The following is an 18520-nucleotide window of genomic DNA, read 5'->3' on the forward strand; positions in this document are numbered from 1 at the left end:
TATGTCCTTGAAGTCCCGGTGTTTCCTGACAATGATCTGTCCTTGAAGTCCCGGTGTTTCCTGACAATGATCTGTCCTTGTAGTCCCGGTGTTTCCTGTGGCGTTTGTGGGGGTGAAATAAACAACCCTATAAGATATATGCATTTCCATTTTCATATCTTCAACCCTCATTCTAAATTGAATGTTCTTTGTATTCATTGGTTTTTTTTTAACAACTGACACATCCGGGTACTCAATGATAAATGAAAACGTGATTTGATTTCATCGCTTTAATAATCATGATAAATAAATAACGAATCAAAACAATCATAATTCATAACACAGAACACCACGTGATCTATTGACAGAGGTATCATGGCACAGGGTCGAGGGTCACAGGTCAGCACTAACAGGGTCAGGAAAAAGTATAAAAATACGCTTACTCTACATTAACAAAGATTTCATCAATCAAATCAACAAAGGCTTCAACTATCATTGTTATTGAAATCACAATTACTACTCGGTAGTAAACTTTCACCAATCTCTACCAAGAGTTGTCGTTCCTTGCAAGTTTAAAGAAAGACAACCCTCGGCGGAGATTTGAGGCGCGGTGGCCATGGCAAAATCTCGATCTTGTTCGTCCGTCAGCGGACTTAATTGAGACGTCACGTGATCAAGTAGGAAATGATTGAATTAACATTAAGAATGCATGTGCATAGAAATCTTCAATCATGATTTGTCAACAATATGATTTTGTAGTTTATATGGTTATGAAATATTAGATATTAAAGTTGCATTACATAATGTAGAAATCGATGAAAAGGGAGATATGCTGTCGGTGGGAGGAAGGAAGGAAGGGATACATTACCAAGCTAGGGTTTGGCGAGAACATCATTAGTGGTAAGTGGTTAAGTGGGAATTTCAAAATAGTGATGTTTAAAAGGATTTGTATTTTGTTGACAGAGATCGTACAAGGAATTGATTATACGACAAGGAAGCCAGAGGCAGAAGGTGTATATATATGATCATTTTAGTTGAGGTACGTGTGTTCTATAAAGTGTAGCACATAAACAAAATATATGATCTTATTTACAAAGTATGTCAATACGCGCAAGGCACTGCACCCCTCAATTCTCACATCAATGATTGTAATCACTGTGAACAAGGGGCATTTATTGTACTAATTAAAAAATATGCTGATGTGTAAATTAAGGTAGATAACGTACATGTTAACACCGTAATTAGATACTGCGTCATCGCCAGTTTTACTCACACCTGGATTTGATTTACTCAGAGTTATCAGCTCAACGATTCGATTACAAAATTTTCAACATAAATGTTTTAAGGATGCCTATCGCAGTGCACTGTGTTTTCCCCTATATACTATAACCTTCCCTTAACTACTGTCTGGGTATAATAATATCACAGTTGGGCCAATTCCGTTGACCTGGTAGCTCAATCGGTTACAGCGATCCTATAACATTCTGAAGTCCAGGGTTGGGTGTAAAGGGTTTAACGTCATTTCTCATAAAAATCCGCAATGAATGGTATTCTTTTAAGTCATGCCGGACAAAATGTTTCTAATATTAAATACATTTTTCCGTGTTACGGGATCCTTAGAAACATTTTGCATTTTTCTTGAACCTGTCTGTAGGTGATCATTTTGAATATCCATAGACAGAGTTTTAGTTTTATTTCAATGTATTTCGATATAAACATATAAAAACAATTTTTATTAAGAGGTCGTTAAGTTAACTAGGCCTCGGGGACCAGTCAGTATTAGTAAACAACCTGGGGACCAGTCGTTATCCCCTTTCCCATAACAATATTCGTGACTTCATGGGGCTTCACAGTGCAATTTCCCGGTATCAATGACATTCTGCATAAATGGATTTCTATCCTCACTATTCAACTTTGTACTTAACGGCGTGTCTGCCACACCAGTGTAAACTTGGTTAAAGGTCAAGAGTCCTACCGACTCAAACTAATTAAATATATCATCGTTAGAATACAAAACAGACAAGATTTGGCAATAGCATTTGTACAGATTGGCATATATTCATTTTGCATCCATATATCCAGCAACAATGTTGCACAGTTTCCCGGGTGTTCTACAAGGTCAGCTTTAAACTACACTGCAGTTACGGTTAACGTCAGGACAACATTTCAAAATATAAAATTAAACACATTCATTCCAGAACATGACAAGAAACATGATGAAGGACTACCACAAGTGGTTCATTAAATGGTCAGCTAGTACCTAGTTTCGTTTTATGTTTGTTCAAAGTGTCTCCTTTGTGTAATGATGTTGTCTTTTTTACTGATTTGAATTGTTCATAGTTTGTATTTTATCTTGTTGTGTTGACTTTCGGTGTATTTTATCCTTAGGAATTGATAACGTGGAATAACGATATTTTTAATGTTGATATTGCTATATATTTATCCCTGTGAATTGATACTGTGGTTTATTCTACATTGTGTGTTGACGCTGTGGTAGATTTTGTCGTTGTTTGTCAAAGTTGAGGTATATTTCGTACTTATCTGTCCACACAGAAGTGAAATTGTCCTGGAATGTTGACGCTGTGGTGTATTTTGTCTTTGTAATAATGCTATGTCGTATCTTTTCATGTGTGTTGATGATGTGGTTTATTTTGACATTGTGTGATGACGCTGTTTGTCCTTGTTTATCCATGCTGTGGTCAATTTGTCCTTTAATGATTGACGCTTTTGTGTATTTTGTCTCTGCATGAACGATTTCATATGATGTTTTCCTTGTGTGTTGACGTTGTATATTTTGTTGTTATACGATAATGCTGCATACAACTTTGTATTTATTGTCATTGTTTATTGCTGCTATATTGTGGTATAACTTGATTGTTGACATTGTGTAATGCTGCTATATTGTGGTATAACTTGATTGTTGCCATTGTGTAATGCTGCTATATTGTGGTATAACTTGATTGTCGACATTGTGTATTGCTGCTATATTGTGGTATGACTTGATTGTTGACAATGTGTATTGCTGCTATATTGTGGTATAACTTGATTTTTGACATTGTGTATTGCTGCTATATTGTGGTATAACTTGATTGTTGACATTGTGTATTGCTGCTATATTGTGGTATAACTTGATTGATGACATTGTTTATTGCTGCTATATTGTGGTATGACTTGATTGTTGACATTGTGTATTGCTGCTATATTGTGGTATAACTTTGTATTTATTGTCATTGTGTATTGCTGCTATATTGTGGTATGACTTGATTGTTGACATTGTGTATTGCTGCTATATTGTGGTATAACTTGATTGTTGACATTGTGTATTGCCGCTATATTGTAGTACAACTTGATTGTTGACGCTGTTTAATTCATTGCACGTGTTGACACTTGTATATTGTTAACGTACAAACTTTCGCGGTGTAAAAATGTAAGCGTTTTTTCCCGTTGAGCAAATTTGCAAGTTGATTATAGATCATAGATAAATCTAATATGTAGATTGTATAACTATTTGTCAGCGGGAACATTTCCATAACCCCATCAGTTAAAAGTTTCACAACGCGAACATTTTTTTTACAGTAATTTGGCCTTGTTTGTTGACGCTGAGGCTTTTTTTGTTCTTCCTTTGTTTACGCTTTGATGAATGTGTTCGTGTTTATTGATTTTTTTTTTGTATGTTGTGTTTTTTAGTAGAAGCTGTTTAGTAGTTTTGTCCTTCTTTGTTGATATTGGTGTGTATATTGTGTTTTCACATAGTTCCTAAACAGGTGTGATAGACTCGTTCTTCAACAAATTCAGTTTGTCTCACAAGCTGATCTTGTTAGACTTCAGTTTGTCACTTAAACGCCTTGAATATATATGACATACATGACATTGTTTAACAATACCTTCGATAAATTAAGATTAATTAAACCCAATTAATTATTTTCGTTAAGAATGAACGATGAGAAATAAACATTGTCTCTATATGTTATTAAAATAATTAATTTATCTTAATTGTTCCTCTATCGTTTTTCCTATTTTAAAACTTTTTCCAATTACTTACATAAATCATAAAGATATGCACAAATGGTGGATAGCATTCATTAAACAAAATATCATAATATAATAAGTATCTTTTTAAATCTAAAGTATTGCCTTATTTAACTTGTTATCTAATTTAACTCATTAACTGAATAAACACATCTTGATATCCTCCAAATAAAATATATAAAATTTAAACATTTATAAAGTGTTGTTGTTAACAATGGAGAAATTGGAAATATGTGGACATTGAGCAGTGATCTTGTAACGTATAAAAAAACTTTAAGGTTAGATATAATCTGTAAAAATATAACATATAAATACATCAACAAATTGGCACAATGATCAGAAATTACATCTGAAATCGATAGATTTGTCTTTCCTGCCCAATACATGTCTGTAACTATGGTAACGCAGCCACACTCACACAAATCACCCGGAAATCAACAAAGTATCAATCAGTGGATTTGATTGGTTATCACAAATCACGTGGTACGTCAATTATATAAACTATAGAGGTTTCCAGATATTATGTTTACTCGGCCGAACACAGACTTCGTCACTGATGGAAGACGATAAACCAGTCAATCAACCAATCAACCAATCAGATTGTTGTTCACTGCTCCAAGATATAATATCTGGATTATTTCAAAGGTCCCGGATTTACAATTCAGACAGGCAGTTACGCGGATTCTATGAACACCAATTATTGATGCAGGTCCCGGATGTAGCAGTACGGTTATATAACGCTATGCCCGGAAGTTATACGACACGTACTGCTCCAGATCCCCGGATGTGGCAGTAACATACTTTTGCAGGTGCCGGATGTGTGTAGATATCACACTGCTCCCGTGTGTTGGACATACTGGTCCAGAGCGCCAGTAGCCTGCATGGCGAATGCTGTAGATATACCACCAGCAAACATGGCCGGGACAGCAATGAATGATAACCACGCCAGCAGACCCATCCCTGACAACCCGTGACCACTGTAACCAAGGCAACGAATTAATTAGATTTACAAATATACATGTAAACATATATAAAAACAAGCAAACAAGTTTGACATTAAGGTACTGAGACTTATATTATAGATAACCACATAAATGCTTCTTTATGTACTTCCTCCCTAGAGTCAAGAAAAGTGCATGGGTACGGAAAACGCGCATGACTAAATGGGAGAGAGGCCGAAATTTACCTTGTACATCCTGCGCCAAGGCGAGCCCCAAACAGGAGCAAGAAGCCTCCAAAGAACGCCACCGGGAGTTGTGGCCCTTTACTTGTCGTCAGAGTGTCCGAGGCCACGCCGGACAGGCAGGCGCCCAACACCACAAACGACACGAAAAACACCTGCAAATGGGAGATAGTCACAACTTTATTTTTTTTGTTATTCTATACATGTTAACATATCAAAAGCTCATCGAGACTATTTTTGTTTCCATTTAACAACACACGCCATTTACAACACTCACCTGCCACCAGTTGCCAACACCTGATCTTTTATTCGCCAAATATGGAAATGTCCGGGACAGCTTGTCCGTTATGACCCATTGGGAAACTATGGTGACGTAACTGCTGCTGCCACCTATCGTGTCCTTGACCACTAACACCAGGGGGAGCTGTAGTAGGCCAACTATGATACCTGTAGAAGATATTGAATACAAATACATTAAATTAAGTGTACTTTACTCCACTATAGGTAACGTCATTAATCTTCATTAAAATGTTATTAACATTTTCTTAACTAATGACAGTCTGTGAATGAGGCCCAATAGGGTTAATGTGACGAAGATGATAATTGGCTGGCGCGGTGTATAATGCACTCGCCTTTCAGTGTAAACTTTGGTTTCCTCCATATCAAAACCCACTGCTACGTACATGTACCATCAGGGTCAACAAGACGGATTGATATGGCCTTTTTATCTTGTTTCATAATTGTTGTAAAGTCCACACAATATTTATCGTTTTTAGTGTCAGCAGGTCCTTCCCTTAACTATAATAAGTTCTGTCAATTGAAAAAATAAAACAAAACAATATTGATTTGAATGTCGATTATGTAATAATTGTAACAAAAGTCATCCAAAATCTAGGATAAACAGTTTATACCACCTTGATCTAAAACCAGTGTCTAGCCATGATTATACTATACGTGTTGGTTGATTAAAGTGTAGTTACTTCCCCTTGGCCATATACAAATGTACACATGTACAGCTAGAGCCTGTTCGTTTATCCGGAACAACCGTTTTGAAATGTAACATTTTCGGGTATAAATACTGGTGGACCTGCAAAAGTTTATGCAGGCCTTGCAATGCTTTGCCAATGCTTGCCTGAAAGCAACATCAGATTATTGGGTCCGACCTTATTTCATAAACGATCAAATCTGGTTTAACCGTTTGGACGGCGATAAACAAAACGGCTCAAGTCTTTTTCACTCTATATTTATTGTTCATGTGTGAACTGGGATTGACCTTAGAGTTACAAATACAATTATAATGCATTTTGAAAACGGTCATAGAAACAGTTTCATGAAGAGCATTTCATGTGAAATTTGATTATGTTGCTGTCCAGTTACTGCAGCGTATGTAAGCTGAAGATAACTATGTTAACAAACGTACTGCTCATTGATTTTAAATATCATAGAAATCAACTTAGCTTAGCATTTGATTTTTGCTTTAATTGGTAGCATATTTTCTAAATTATGATGACGTCACCAATCAATGACTTTTAATCAGTATGACGTCAACAATCATACGACGACCTTTCGAGAATTAGTTTAGGTTTTGATCCCTCCTTAAACTTTTGTGATTTTAGCGTGTTTCTTACCTGTGGCGTATGGCGGCCACGACACAGCAGTGACGATATTGACACCTGCTGGGTTTTCTCTCTGTAACAGAAACGTAAAATGATTATATAACCACGTGATTATATTATATTTGTAATTTGACTTTAAATGAGTATTTAACAATTTGAATCAGTCGTCTACGTATCTACTGATTTTTCTACCAGACCGATCACTTTTGTCGGAAAAATTGTAAAATTGATAAATAGGCACCTATCAACCCTCTTTTTAATCTCACCGTAATAACATAATAAAACGTTAGGCGAAAAATCAATGACAATATCGAGTTACTGACGATCAATTATTTTTGTCGGTAGGTTTATTTGCGCGCATTCGTCATAACTTAATCTGTTACATGAGCCGGTGGTGACAGTGACCAGGATAACCAGATGGTCTGGTGATGTGTGCGATATGTATTTGCCGTCAAGTTAAAGTAGACTTCTACAAGCTCAAAAATATGTGCCGTAGTACATGCTTACCCCTATAGAAACGAGGTCCTTGTTCCACGGCCAAAACCATTCTATCAGGACCACGATCACCGTCATTAGCAGAGCCATGGGGAGGGCCAGGGCAACATACGGTTTGTCTAGTGATGTGTGCACACTGAAACACGTGACGGGTCATGTGTATTTAATAGGATTTAATAGGATATTAGTGGACGCAGGCATTGCTGCCTCTATATCAACATCAATATAGTTTGAAATACATTGTGGAAAACATAAAATAAGCCTTTATATAAGGCGCTGTATCCAGAATTCGTCCAAGTTTTGCTTGAAGTCAAATACGTTACTAGATGAAAGATGTAGAAAAATTAAACTGCAATCAACCATCAGAACAGATCTTATGATTGAAAATATTAAGCAGCTGAAATAACACGGCCAATATATCATTTTTATGGTTTTGCCTCACCTATCCTTGAAGGGAGATATATATGTAAATTCTTAATGAGACTATACAACTAATTCCGATATATTTATACAATGTATCATAACAAAGGATTAAATGTCCATGTGAAGTAAGTAAATATAGAAAAAATAAGATCTAACAAACGACTAAAAAACTAGCTGCTTTCTCCCTTTGCAGGGCACTTCAGGTTTATTGTTTATCACAATGTATTATATTTATTGCCCATTTCACGGGATTATTCTAAAGTAACACAGCTCAGACTGAATGTAATAAAGGATTCTGTATATCACACTGAACGTACTGTGTCCATGTGTAAGCAGTCTTTGGCTTGGTCAGTCTGGAGAGAAATGGGTCAAGCAGGCCGTAGGATAATGCGCCGAGGAAGACTCCAAGTAGACTGAAAACTGACCATGCAAGAGGTTCGTTAGTGGCATTTGTATGTTTGTTAATAAAACAGACCTTAAACATTCGTCAGTAACATTTACAATAGAAATAATTACAAATGTGCTTATATTATTGTTAGAACTATACACAGAATTTGGATATTACTAATTTTAAAAATAATACTAAAACAAATCTTCGGAATGATAAAAGAAAAAGAAACAGCGAATACTTGTTTTCGTAAGCTTCTCCAATATGCAGAGTAGTGTATCACAATGTTGAATTGTACATTTGTTTCATGTGAGAACCTCTTCATTTTGAATTTTATCAAATCACATTTTCGTAGATTTATGCAGATGTTATCACGCGGTCAAGGTTGTCAGCTATGAAACATATACTTACTTGCATTAGGGACCCAAGCACCTATCTGTGCTAGTATCATACCGGGACACTGCAGTGTGAAACATAGCGCATGTAAGATATAACATTTTTATATTACAGCACATACTCTTTTATTATAGAAAAAAATAACGTATTCACATTAAAAAATATAATCTTTCATTATAAAATTCAACGTATTCAATACAAACATGTAACATCAACGAGGACGTAAAACACATTATTAAATGGCTTTTACTCAATCATGTAATATAACATAACGACATAATAAATCATAACATATTCTCATTATAAAGTGTGATTTATTCCCATTGTAAAATATTATATACTCGAACGATTACGTTTAACAATGGTACTTGTAAACGTTTTAAGCAGAATATGACAAGCGTTATCCATTGTCCCCAACTCTATGGACATTCACTGTGGCTTTCTGCAACTATCTCAACACAGAGAGTGAGATAATATTACTCCCCGCTACAGATAAACGAGTGTGATATTCTATTACTCAATTCTACAGATAAACGAGCGTGATATTCTATTACTCAATTCTACAGATAAACGAATGTGAGATTCTATTACTAAGTGAGTGCGAGATGATATTACTCACTCCTACAAGTAAACGAGTGTTAGATCATATTACTCAATGCTACTGAAAAACGAGTGTGATATTTTATTACTCAATGCTACATATAAGCGAGTGTGAGATCATATTACTCAATGCTACTGAAAAACGAGTGTGATATTTTATTACTCACTCCTACAGATAAACGAGTGTGATATTTTGTTACTCAATGCTACAGATACGCGAGTGTGATATTCTATTACTCAATGCTACAGATAAACGAGTGTGAGATTCTATTACTCAATGCTACAGATAAACGAGTGTGAGATTCTATTACTCAATGCCACATATAATCAAGTGTGATATTATGTTACTCGGTGATACATACATTGCTATTAATCATCGTTTCAAAGATTAAATATGATTTGATGATAATCATCGCTCTAGACAAAATAGTATGAGATTATGTTACCCAACGCTCCAGTTATAAGAGTTTGAGATTCTATTACTCACCGATCCTGCCATGGTCATCCCGATTCCCAGGATTATGGGGCCGAGGATACTGGTGAGGATCCCCTTTTCTCGTAAGCAGGATATGAAGTCGTGTATAGCGTCGTCAAAATAAGGCCTGGTCTTAGGAATGGCCGCCAACACAACGAAACAGAGCTGGCCTGGAAAGGGAGGTAACTCTTTGTAAAGGATATATTAGTATACTACCTGTTTCTTTTATTTTCATAAAACGAACTCTTTAATAACTAAGGTATCAGGTTTACTGTATACATAGCTACCAGGAAGCACTTAACATTATTACTATTTATAGTTTTCCATAACGAAATGGTAAAATAATTTATTCGGATTGGCACATACGAATAATAAATATGTATTTTTAATCTTGATTTTTTTTTATTGATGGTTAAACATTTTTAATTAAACATTTCCGAAAATTTTAGTTACTGAAAATTACACAAAATGTGGACAAAATGTTTGTTCATATAAACAATAGATTGTATAAGTGTCGTTTTTAAATGAACACATAGAACTGTAGTATGTTCTATGTTTCCATATGGAGAATAGTCACAATCATTGTAGCATTGTTTAAGGGGAGGTAAGTCGCATGCAACCCAAACTCCTGTCGAGAATACTTATCTAAGGTGAGATTAATCGCCTGTCGACCAGTTAGCTAGTCAGAGAGAAAAAAAATAACATACATTTGTTTTAAATGAGAGACAAAGGTATGGAGGGGGCTTAATTACAGGCACCCACCCTGTTCCAAGGACGCTTGCCAAAGTGGAGAGACAGCTTATTTGCGAGAAGGGACTTATTGGCGGTTAATTACGGTAATATCATGTCGATAATTGACTTTACGCGAATAGATCGTTTTCAGGGATTTTTAAAAGTAAATCAATTATCTGTGAACCCTTTAAAAAAGGGGAGGGGGTAATAAACCGCTTGTAGATTTATCTAATATACTCATAATTGTGTAAAGAATTACCTAAAAGAATATTTAAGGTATTCAGACTTACCCGAGGCGACTGCTGCCAAAAACACCTTCAGCATGATGAAGTTTTCAAACACCATCTGTTGCCGTATCACTACTGGCTCAAAAACTGTAATGATAAAATAGCAAATACCGTAAGTTAAACACATGGGGAAGACCGAAAGTCCTTTGAATAGACTGGTTGAAGGAGTATATAAATTAAAACCAATAACATTTTGAACTGAGAGAAAGTTCAAAACTGAATTCAAAATGTAGAAAACCCGTTAAATTAAAAACTTGTTAAACTACTCATTCTGTTTAATTTCTAATACAATATTTTTCTAGTGTATATCATCGGCATAGAATAAACAGAAAAATGGATGTTGTTATAATGTTTACAATAAAACAGGGTGCCTCCAACATGAAATGCCATTAACGCCCTCAAAATACACCAGGGGATATTTTCAGGGTGGCTTCAGGGCAAGTGCAGCGGATAGTGGGTTCGATACCCCGATCGGACGTGAAAAGGCATGTGGTCACCTGCCCGACCGCGTGGGTTTTCTACGAGTACTCCGGTTTCCTCCTACATTAAAACCACCCGCGCTAACATCCGGGCCAACAAGAGGGATACATATAATTAGAAATAACTTGTTTCATAATTGTTGTAAAACAAATAAAGTTTATTATATTAATGTCAAAGAGAATGGACCAATTCGCAAAACCTGTTTGCAAACACGTAAACCTGAATTTGGGATTTATTTGTCGTAAGCAACTTACACATTGTTGCATATAATATATTCTCCTTTTTTATTTGAATTTAATGTAAGGTATCGAAATGGCCTACACTGACAGCTAACATTGGCATTGAGACTGCAATGCAGGTTCTTAAACAATCCTACCTCTCCTTTTCTATAGATCTACTCAATGGCTATTTGTACCGATATTGTATGATACTATATAAATACATGTGTCTATGTGTTTGCATTATGTAATGTATGTATTGTATACCAATGTAAATATTCGAAATATAAAAAATGAAAACACGGATCTCCGACGTACACACCGCCACTGGGACGTTCACCAATGGTAGAGATATGTCGCCCTGCTGTAAGACGAACTATATAGGTCAGTCTGGGTAATGTACCCACGGATACACTGTACCCGGGCCGGTGGTTTAAAGATAGCACAGCTTAACATCAGTGATGGAAGTAATCTTAAATCATTGAAACATACTAAAATTAATTACAAACACTACACGTACAGAGTGATATCCATTAATAATAGCTAATGAAAGGATGATTGAACAATTTGAAGGAATTTCTGAAATGTCATTTCGACATTTTGAGTTAACGATGTGTGTTAAGCTAATTTAGATCTGAACGACAAGGCCCATATCTCAGACATTTAAATCCTAAATTCATTTAAATCAATAACATCTTACCCCGTATAACATTTTCAGTTTGTTCTATTATGCATTTATAGACATCGCTTACCTACATGTAAATATAATTCCTTTTATACTACCGTTTAATATGTCTCATAAATATAAGATATATGTAGATGGCATTATGCAAGGTCGTGATATGTTTTTTAGTCTGTCGTATAATCATGTCACGGTCTTATTCTCGCCGAGATAAACATTGTCGTCTGACGGAAAAGCATGTCGCGACCTTAGTCTGGCCATTTGTCTGTTTGTTTTGCGTCTTATTAACAGTAATGGTCATTGATGGACGTGCCAGGTTTTGGTGGTGGAGGAAAGCTGGAGTTCCCGAAGAAACACCACCGACCGAAATGCTGGACAACAATAACAAATTTTACAATGTAGATGACAAAGAAACGTATGAGATCAAAACACATTCACTAACCATAGACCGGATACATGTTATGGTAGCGTTTGGAGACATTCACAGTAGGTGTTATGTTAGACTTTAGCTGTGGTATCTGTCTGGGGTAAAGCTATGTAGTGGAGTGACTGACAAACACTGTAGTATCTGTCTGGGGTAAAGCTATGTAGTCGAGTCACTGACAAACACAGTAGATGTAATGTTAGACTTTAGCTGTGGTATCTGTCTGGGGTAAAGTTATGTAGTGGAGTCACTGACAAACACTGTAGTATCTGTCTGGGGTAAAGCTATGTAGTCGTGTCATTGACAAACCCAGTAGGTATAATGTTATACTTTAGCTGTGGTATCTGTCTGGGGTAATGCTATGTAGTCGTGTCAAACACAGTAGGTGTGATGTTAGACTTTAGCTGTAGTATCTGTCTGGGGTAAAGCTATGTAGTCGAGTCATTGACAAACACAGTAGGTATAATGGTATACTTTAGTTGTGGTATCTGTCTGGGGTAAAGCTATGTAGTCGTGTCACTGACAAACACAGTAGGTGTTATGTTATACTTAAGCTGTGGTATATGTCTGGGGTAAAGCTATGTAGTCGAGTTACTGACAAACACAGTAGGTATACTGTTAGACTTTAGCTGTGGTATCTGTCTGGGGTAAAGCTATGTAGTCGAGTCATTGACAAACACAGTAGATGTAATGTTAGACTTTAGATGTCGTATCTGTCTGGGGTAAAGCTATGTAGCCGAGTCACTGACAAACACAGTAGGTATAATGTTTGACTTTAGCTGTAGTATCTGTCTGGGGTAACGCTATGTAGTCAAGTCACTGACAAACACAGTAGATGTAATGTTAGACTTTAGCTGTGGTATCTGTCTGGGGTAAAGCTATGTAGTCGAGTCATTGACAAACACAGCAGATGTAATGTTAGACTTTAGATGTCGTATCTGTATGGGGTAAAGCTATGTAGTCGAGTCACTGACAAATACAGTAGATGTAATGTTAGACTTTAGCTGTAGTATCTGTCTGGCGTAAAGCTATGTAGTCGTGTCATTGACAAACACAGTAGATGTAATGTTAGACATAAGATGTCGTATCTGTCTGGGGTAAAGCTATGTAGTCGATTCACTGACAAACACAGTAGGTATAATGTTTGACTTTAGCTGTAGTATCTGTCTGGGGTAAAGCTATGTAGTCGAGTCATTGACAAACACAGTAGGTATAATGTTAGACTTTAGATGTCGTATCTGTCTGGGGTAAAGCTATGTAGTCGAGTCACTGACAAACACAGTAGATGTAATGTTATACTTTACCTGTAGTATCTGTCTGTGGGTAAAGCTATGTAGTCACTGTTAAACACAGTAGGTGTAATGTTAGACTTTAGCTGTGGTATCTGTCTCGGGTAAAGCTATGTAGTCGTGTCACTGACAAACACAGTAGTATCTGTCTGGGGTAAAGCTATGTAGTGGAGTCACTGACAAACACTGTAGTATCTGTCTGGGGTAAAGCTATGTAGTCGTGTCATTGACAAACACAGTAGATGTAATGTTAGACTATAGCTGTGGTATCTGTCTGTGGTAAAGCTATGCAGTCGAGTTACTGACAAACACAATAGGTATAATGTTATACTATAGCTGTAGTATCTGTCTGGGGTAAAGCTATGTAGTCGTGTCATTGACAAACACAGTAGATGTAATGTTAGACTATAGCTGTGGTATCTGTCTGTGGTAAAGCTATGCAGTCGAGTTACTGACAAACACAATAGGTATAATGTTATACTATAGCTGTAGTATCTGTCTGGGGTAAAGCTATGTAGTCGTGTCATTGACAAACACAGTAGATGTAATGTTAGACTATAGCTGTGGTATCTGTCTGTGGTAAAGCTATGTAGTCGAGTTACTGACAAACACAGTAGGTATAATGGTATACTATAGCTGTAGTATCTGTCTGGGGTAATGCTATGTAGTCGAGTTACTGACAAACACAGTAGGTATAATGTTATACTATAGCTGTAGTATCTGTCTGGGGTAATGCTATGTAGTCGAGTTACTGACAAACACAGTAGGTATAATGGTATACTATAGCTGTAGTATCTGTCTGGGGTAATGCTATGTAGTCGAGTTACTGACACACACAGTAGGTATACTGTTATACTTTAGCTGTAGTATCTGTCTGGGGTAAAGCTATGTAGTCGAGTCATTGACAAGCACAGTAGGTATAATGTTAGACTTTAGATGTCGTATCTGTATGGGGTAAAGCTATGTAGTCGAGTCACTGACAAACACAGTAGATGTAATGTTATACTTTAGCTGTGGTATCTGGGGTAAGGCTATGTAGTCGAGTCATTGACAAACACAGTAGATGTAATGTTATACTTTAGCTGTGGTATCTGGGGTAAAGCTATGTAGTCGAGTCATTGACAAACACAGTAGATGTAATGTTATACTTTAGCTGTAGTATCTGTCTGTGGGTAAAGCTATGTAGTCACTGTTAAACACAGTAGGTGTAATGTTAGACTTTAGCTGTGGTATCTGTCTCGGGTAAAGCTATGTAGTCGTGTCACTGACAAACATAGTAGGTACATCAACAGCAATAACGAAGGAAAAAGTGTTTAATGGAAAAGGAACATGAATAGATATCCTAGGCATAACAAGGATGCAGCACAATGATCCAGAGGCAAGTATCAGATGATTTTCAAATTTTATTGGGAAGGGGGAGGGATTTTCAAATCGGAACAAAAGGAGAAAATACATGATATTCAATGATAATTCCAAGACTGAAGCATTGTTCTGAAGCCCTGAAAACCATATGGCTCCGCCACAGCAGCAGCTAAAATAAAATATGTTTGATATTCACAGAAAATGGACTAAGACACTCGATTTGACAGGAAAGCCTCTTTAACAGTTGCCCTGGTCTATTACGCAGGGGGAAAGTCGGGCAACATCCCCCTCGAAACAAATGGGTTAAACCTAAAGAAATCCATCGTTCCGTAATATACACATCATACATTGCCATCGTCTATGTAAACAACCATACATTGCCATCGTCTATGTTAACAACCATACATGTCCATCTTCTATGGAAACAACCATACATTGCCATAGTCTATGTAAACAACCATACATGTCCATCTTCTATGGAAACAACCATACATTGCCATAGTCTATGTAAACAACCATACAATGCCATCGTCTATGTTAACAACCATACAATGCCATCGTCTATGTAAACAACCATACAATGCCATCGTCTATGTTAACAACCATACATGTCCATCTTCTATGGAAACAACCATACATTGCCATAGTCTATGTAAACAACCATACATTGCCATCGTCTATGTAAACAACCATACATTGCCATCGTCTATGTAAACAACCATACATTGCCATCGTCTATGTTAACAACCATACATTGCCATCGTCTATGTTAACAACCATACATTGCCATCTTCTATGTTAACAACCATGCAATGCCATCTTCTATGTAAACAACTATACAATGCCATAGTCTATGTTAACAACCTTACAATGCCAAAGTCTATGTTAACAACCATACAATGCCATCGTCTATGTTAACAACCATACATTGCCATAGTCTATGTAAACAACCATACATTGCCATCGTCTATGTAAACAACCATACATTGCCATCTTCTATGTTAACAACCATGCAATGCCATCTTCTATGTTAACAACCTTACAATGCCAAAGTCTATGTTAACAACCATACAATGCCATCGTCTATGTAAACAACCATACATTGCCATCGTCTATGTTAACACATAGTAAGCGTCGCCTGAGCTGTTTTGTTGTTTTTATCTGAGTTATAAACTAACTTTTTGTTATTTGACACTAGCATTACCTAACTGCAAATATGTGGTTGATAGTTTCAGTGTGCAATTCCACCGGATAACATAAAGACCTGGAACGCAGTAATTGATAATGACAACATGAAAGTGTTTGAGTGCTCAAAGTAGGAAACAAAATGAAATATTTGTAACTTTTAGATGTATATCTGCTTTCCATACCCAACATTTTTAAGAAACATATCAATTCATACACAAAACAACTCATACTGTCGAAGTAGATGTATAAAGTGTCGTAATGACATGTATTAGTCACTGAAAGTTTACTTAAGTTGGTATCTATTTCTCAACATAAACAAAAATATCGTTAGATGATTCACCGTGTCACACGCTACAAACTGACAAGGTCGCAAATCACTGGACCGTGAACGTATTGTTTTCATCATATGCATTTCCCTCTATTTGTCAAGAAACACGCGATACACAATACACGCTAAGCCTTCATAGCAAATAAGCGATAAGAAGTTTTGTTGCATACAAAAAAGTGAATGCATTACATTAACATTTGAGACTAAGAAAATAGCATAACATAGATTGAACAGAACCATGAAGAATATGGAAGTCAATATCACTGATCTCGCACCTGCATTATTAGATGTGAAATAGTTTGCTTCTGTCCAAATACACGCCATGGGTGACCCTTATCCAACAGAAATGAGTTTAACACAAGTTATAATTATTCTAACACCGATATCGTAATAAAGACATGGAAAATCTCTTTGGCTGGATTTCAAAATGTTGTTTACGTCCTCTGGCATTTCCAAAGGTATCTCGTTGATTCGACTACGCATGACATGGTGTTCAGATTAGTTAGTGACTCTGACCTTTGACTTTCATGTCTCTATGCTCAGATAATAATATCTGTGTTCGTGATTGGTTGTATCCACCGATACATACTCACTGGTAACTACCAACGGATTGATGTTCGTTTCTATATTAGCAAACCATTTACGATAAAACGTGCACAGATCGGCCACTGACGAATTACTCCTCCTACCCGTCTATACTTCGAATCATGTATGTAGTACAGAAAATGTTCGCATTCAACATAGCAAAACTCAATATACAGAGCGAGGGACTGTATGCATACTGGAAATAATTGTCAATTAAAACTTAAAGTGAAGCTGTTTTTAACAATAATTCTCTGTTTATTTTTTTTTTACAAAATAAAGCATTAAGATATGGACTGATAATGAGATGTAATTGACAATATCGTGAACATGTACCCGGTAACATGTTATCAGCCCATGTATCTAACAAGGGACTTTAGTGCAGTGTAGCGAATGTGAGTGCAGTGTAGCGAATGTGGAAGATCACTGCTATGCCGTGCCACCAGAGACAGAAACTTTCCATATATGAAATCCTTACCTCTTACGATAATTGTGCAAATTATAATGATTCATCCAATGTTCCCTAATGCTACTTATAATCTGTAGTGAGTCAACCAATTATATTTTTGATGTAAAGAGTAAACTGAGTATGCTATCTTATTTAAAATACGAAAAAATGGTACTTCAAAAATATGTTTTGTCTTTCTTCTGCAACAAATTTATGGGGTTAACTTTAATCAGCTTGTCAGTCAGTCAATCTGTCTGTCTGTCTGTTTGAAGTCTGAATCTTGTCCTGTATATATAGTAAACTCATATCTGTCTGTCTGTCTGTCTGTCTGTTTGTCTGTCTGTCTGTCTGTTTGAAGTCTGAATCTTGTCCTGTATATATATAGTAAACTCATATATGTCTGTCTGTCAGTTTGTAGTCTGAATCTTGTCCTGTATATATAGTAAACTTATATCTGTCTGTCTGTCTGTCTGTTTTGTAGTCTGAATCTTGTCCTATATATATATAGTAAACTCATTCCATTAAAGCGGGCGTGCTTGTTGAAGATTGTATAGGGCGAGGTAGCTGTTACTGTATAGATCGATTAATATTATCTATTCATGTTAACTAACCTGCTTGAACTGATATGTGCATTTAGGCTTACTTGTTATAGTGATAGATAGTTCTATGTTGATATCATCTAATTGGTGTGTTTTAAAACTATTACGACCTTGTCTGCGATGTGCGCATTGAAGTACTACATTGGGAGCGTATAGTTGTCCAGCTACAGATCATTAACTGTTGCTCAAACGTTCAGTGAAAACATTTAATAACTCGTAAATTGTTTGTAAAATAAAAAACGTTATGGTTCTTAAATATTTCATATAAAGTAAAGATAACGACATTCAAAGCAATCACTTATTGTAAAAATAGTTTA

The 18520-nt window shown here is 36.2% G+C and overlaps 1 protein-coding gene across 2 annotated transcripts in view; it reads right to left on the reverse strand.

Annotated features, from left to right (window-relative positions):
• Positions 1 to 263: 263 nt before the first annotated feature.
• Positions 264 to 18520, reverse strand: part of LOC110446580 — a 37955-nt gene continuing 19698 nt past the window's right edge. For both annotated transcript variants that reach the window (XM_021491791.1, XM_021491790.1), the window contains 9 exons: positions 10607 to 10690; positions 9597 to 9754; positions 8525 to 8573; positions 8043 to 8145; positions 7315 to 7438; positions 6820 to 6880; positions 5469 to 5638; positions 5195 to 5346; positions 264 to 4985 (listed from right to left, as the gene is read on the reverse strand). In XM_021491791.1, the coding sequence (XP_021347466.1) occupies positions 4838 to 4985; positions 5195 to 5346; positions 5469 to 5638; positions 6820 to 6880; positions 7315 to 7438; positions 8043 to 8145; positions 8525 to 8573; positions 9597 to 9754; positions 10607 to 10690 (1049 nt within the window). In that variant the 3' untranslated portion in view covers positions 264 to 4837. The remainder of the gene's footprint in view (positions 4986 to 5194; positions 5347 to 5468; positions 5639 to 6819; positions 6881 to 7314; positions 7439 to 8042; positions 8146 to 8524; positions 8574 to 9596; positions 9755 to 10606; positions 10691 to 18520) is intronic.

Source organism: Mizuhopecten yessoensis, unplaced genomic scaffold, assembly GCF_002113885.1.
Source record: "Mizuhopecten yessoensis strain PY_sf001 unplaced genomic scaffold, ASM211388v2 scaffold2805, whole genome shotgun sequence".
NCBI lineage: Eukaryota > Metazoa > Mollusca > Bivalvia > Pectinida > Pectinidae > Mizuhopecten > Mizuhopecten yessoensis.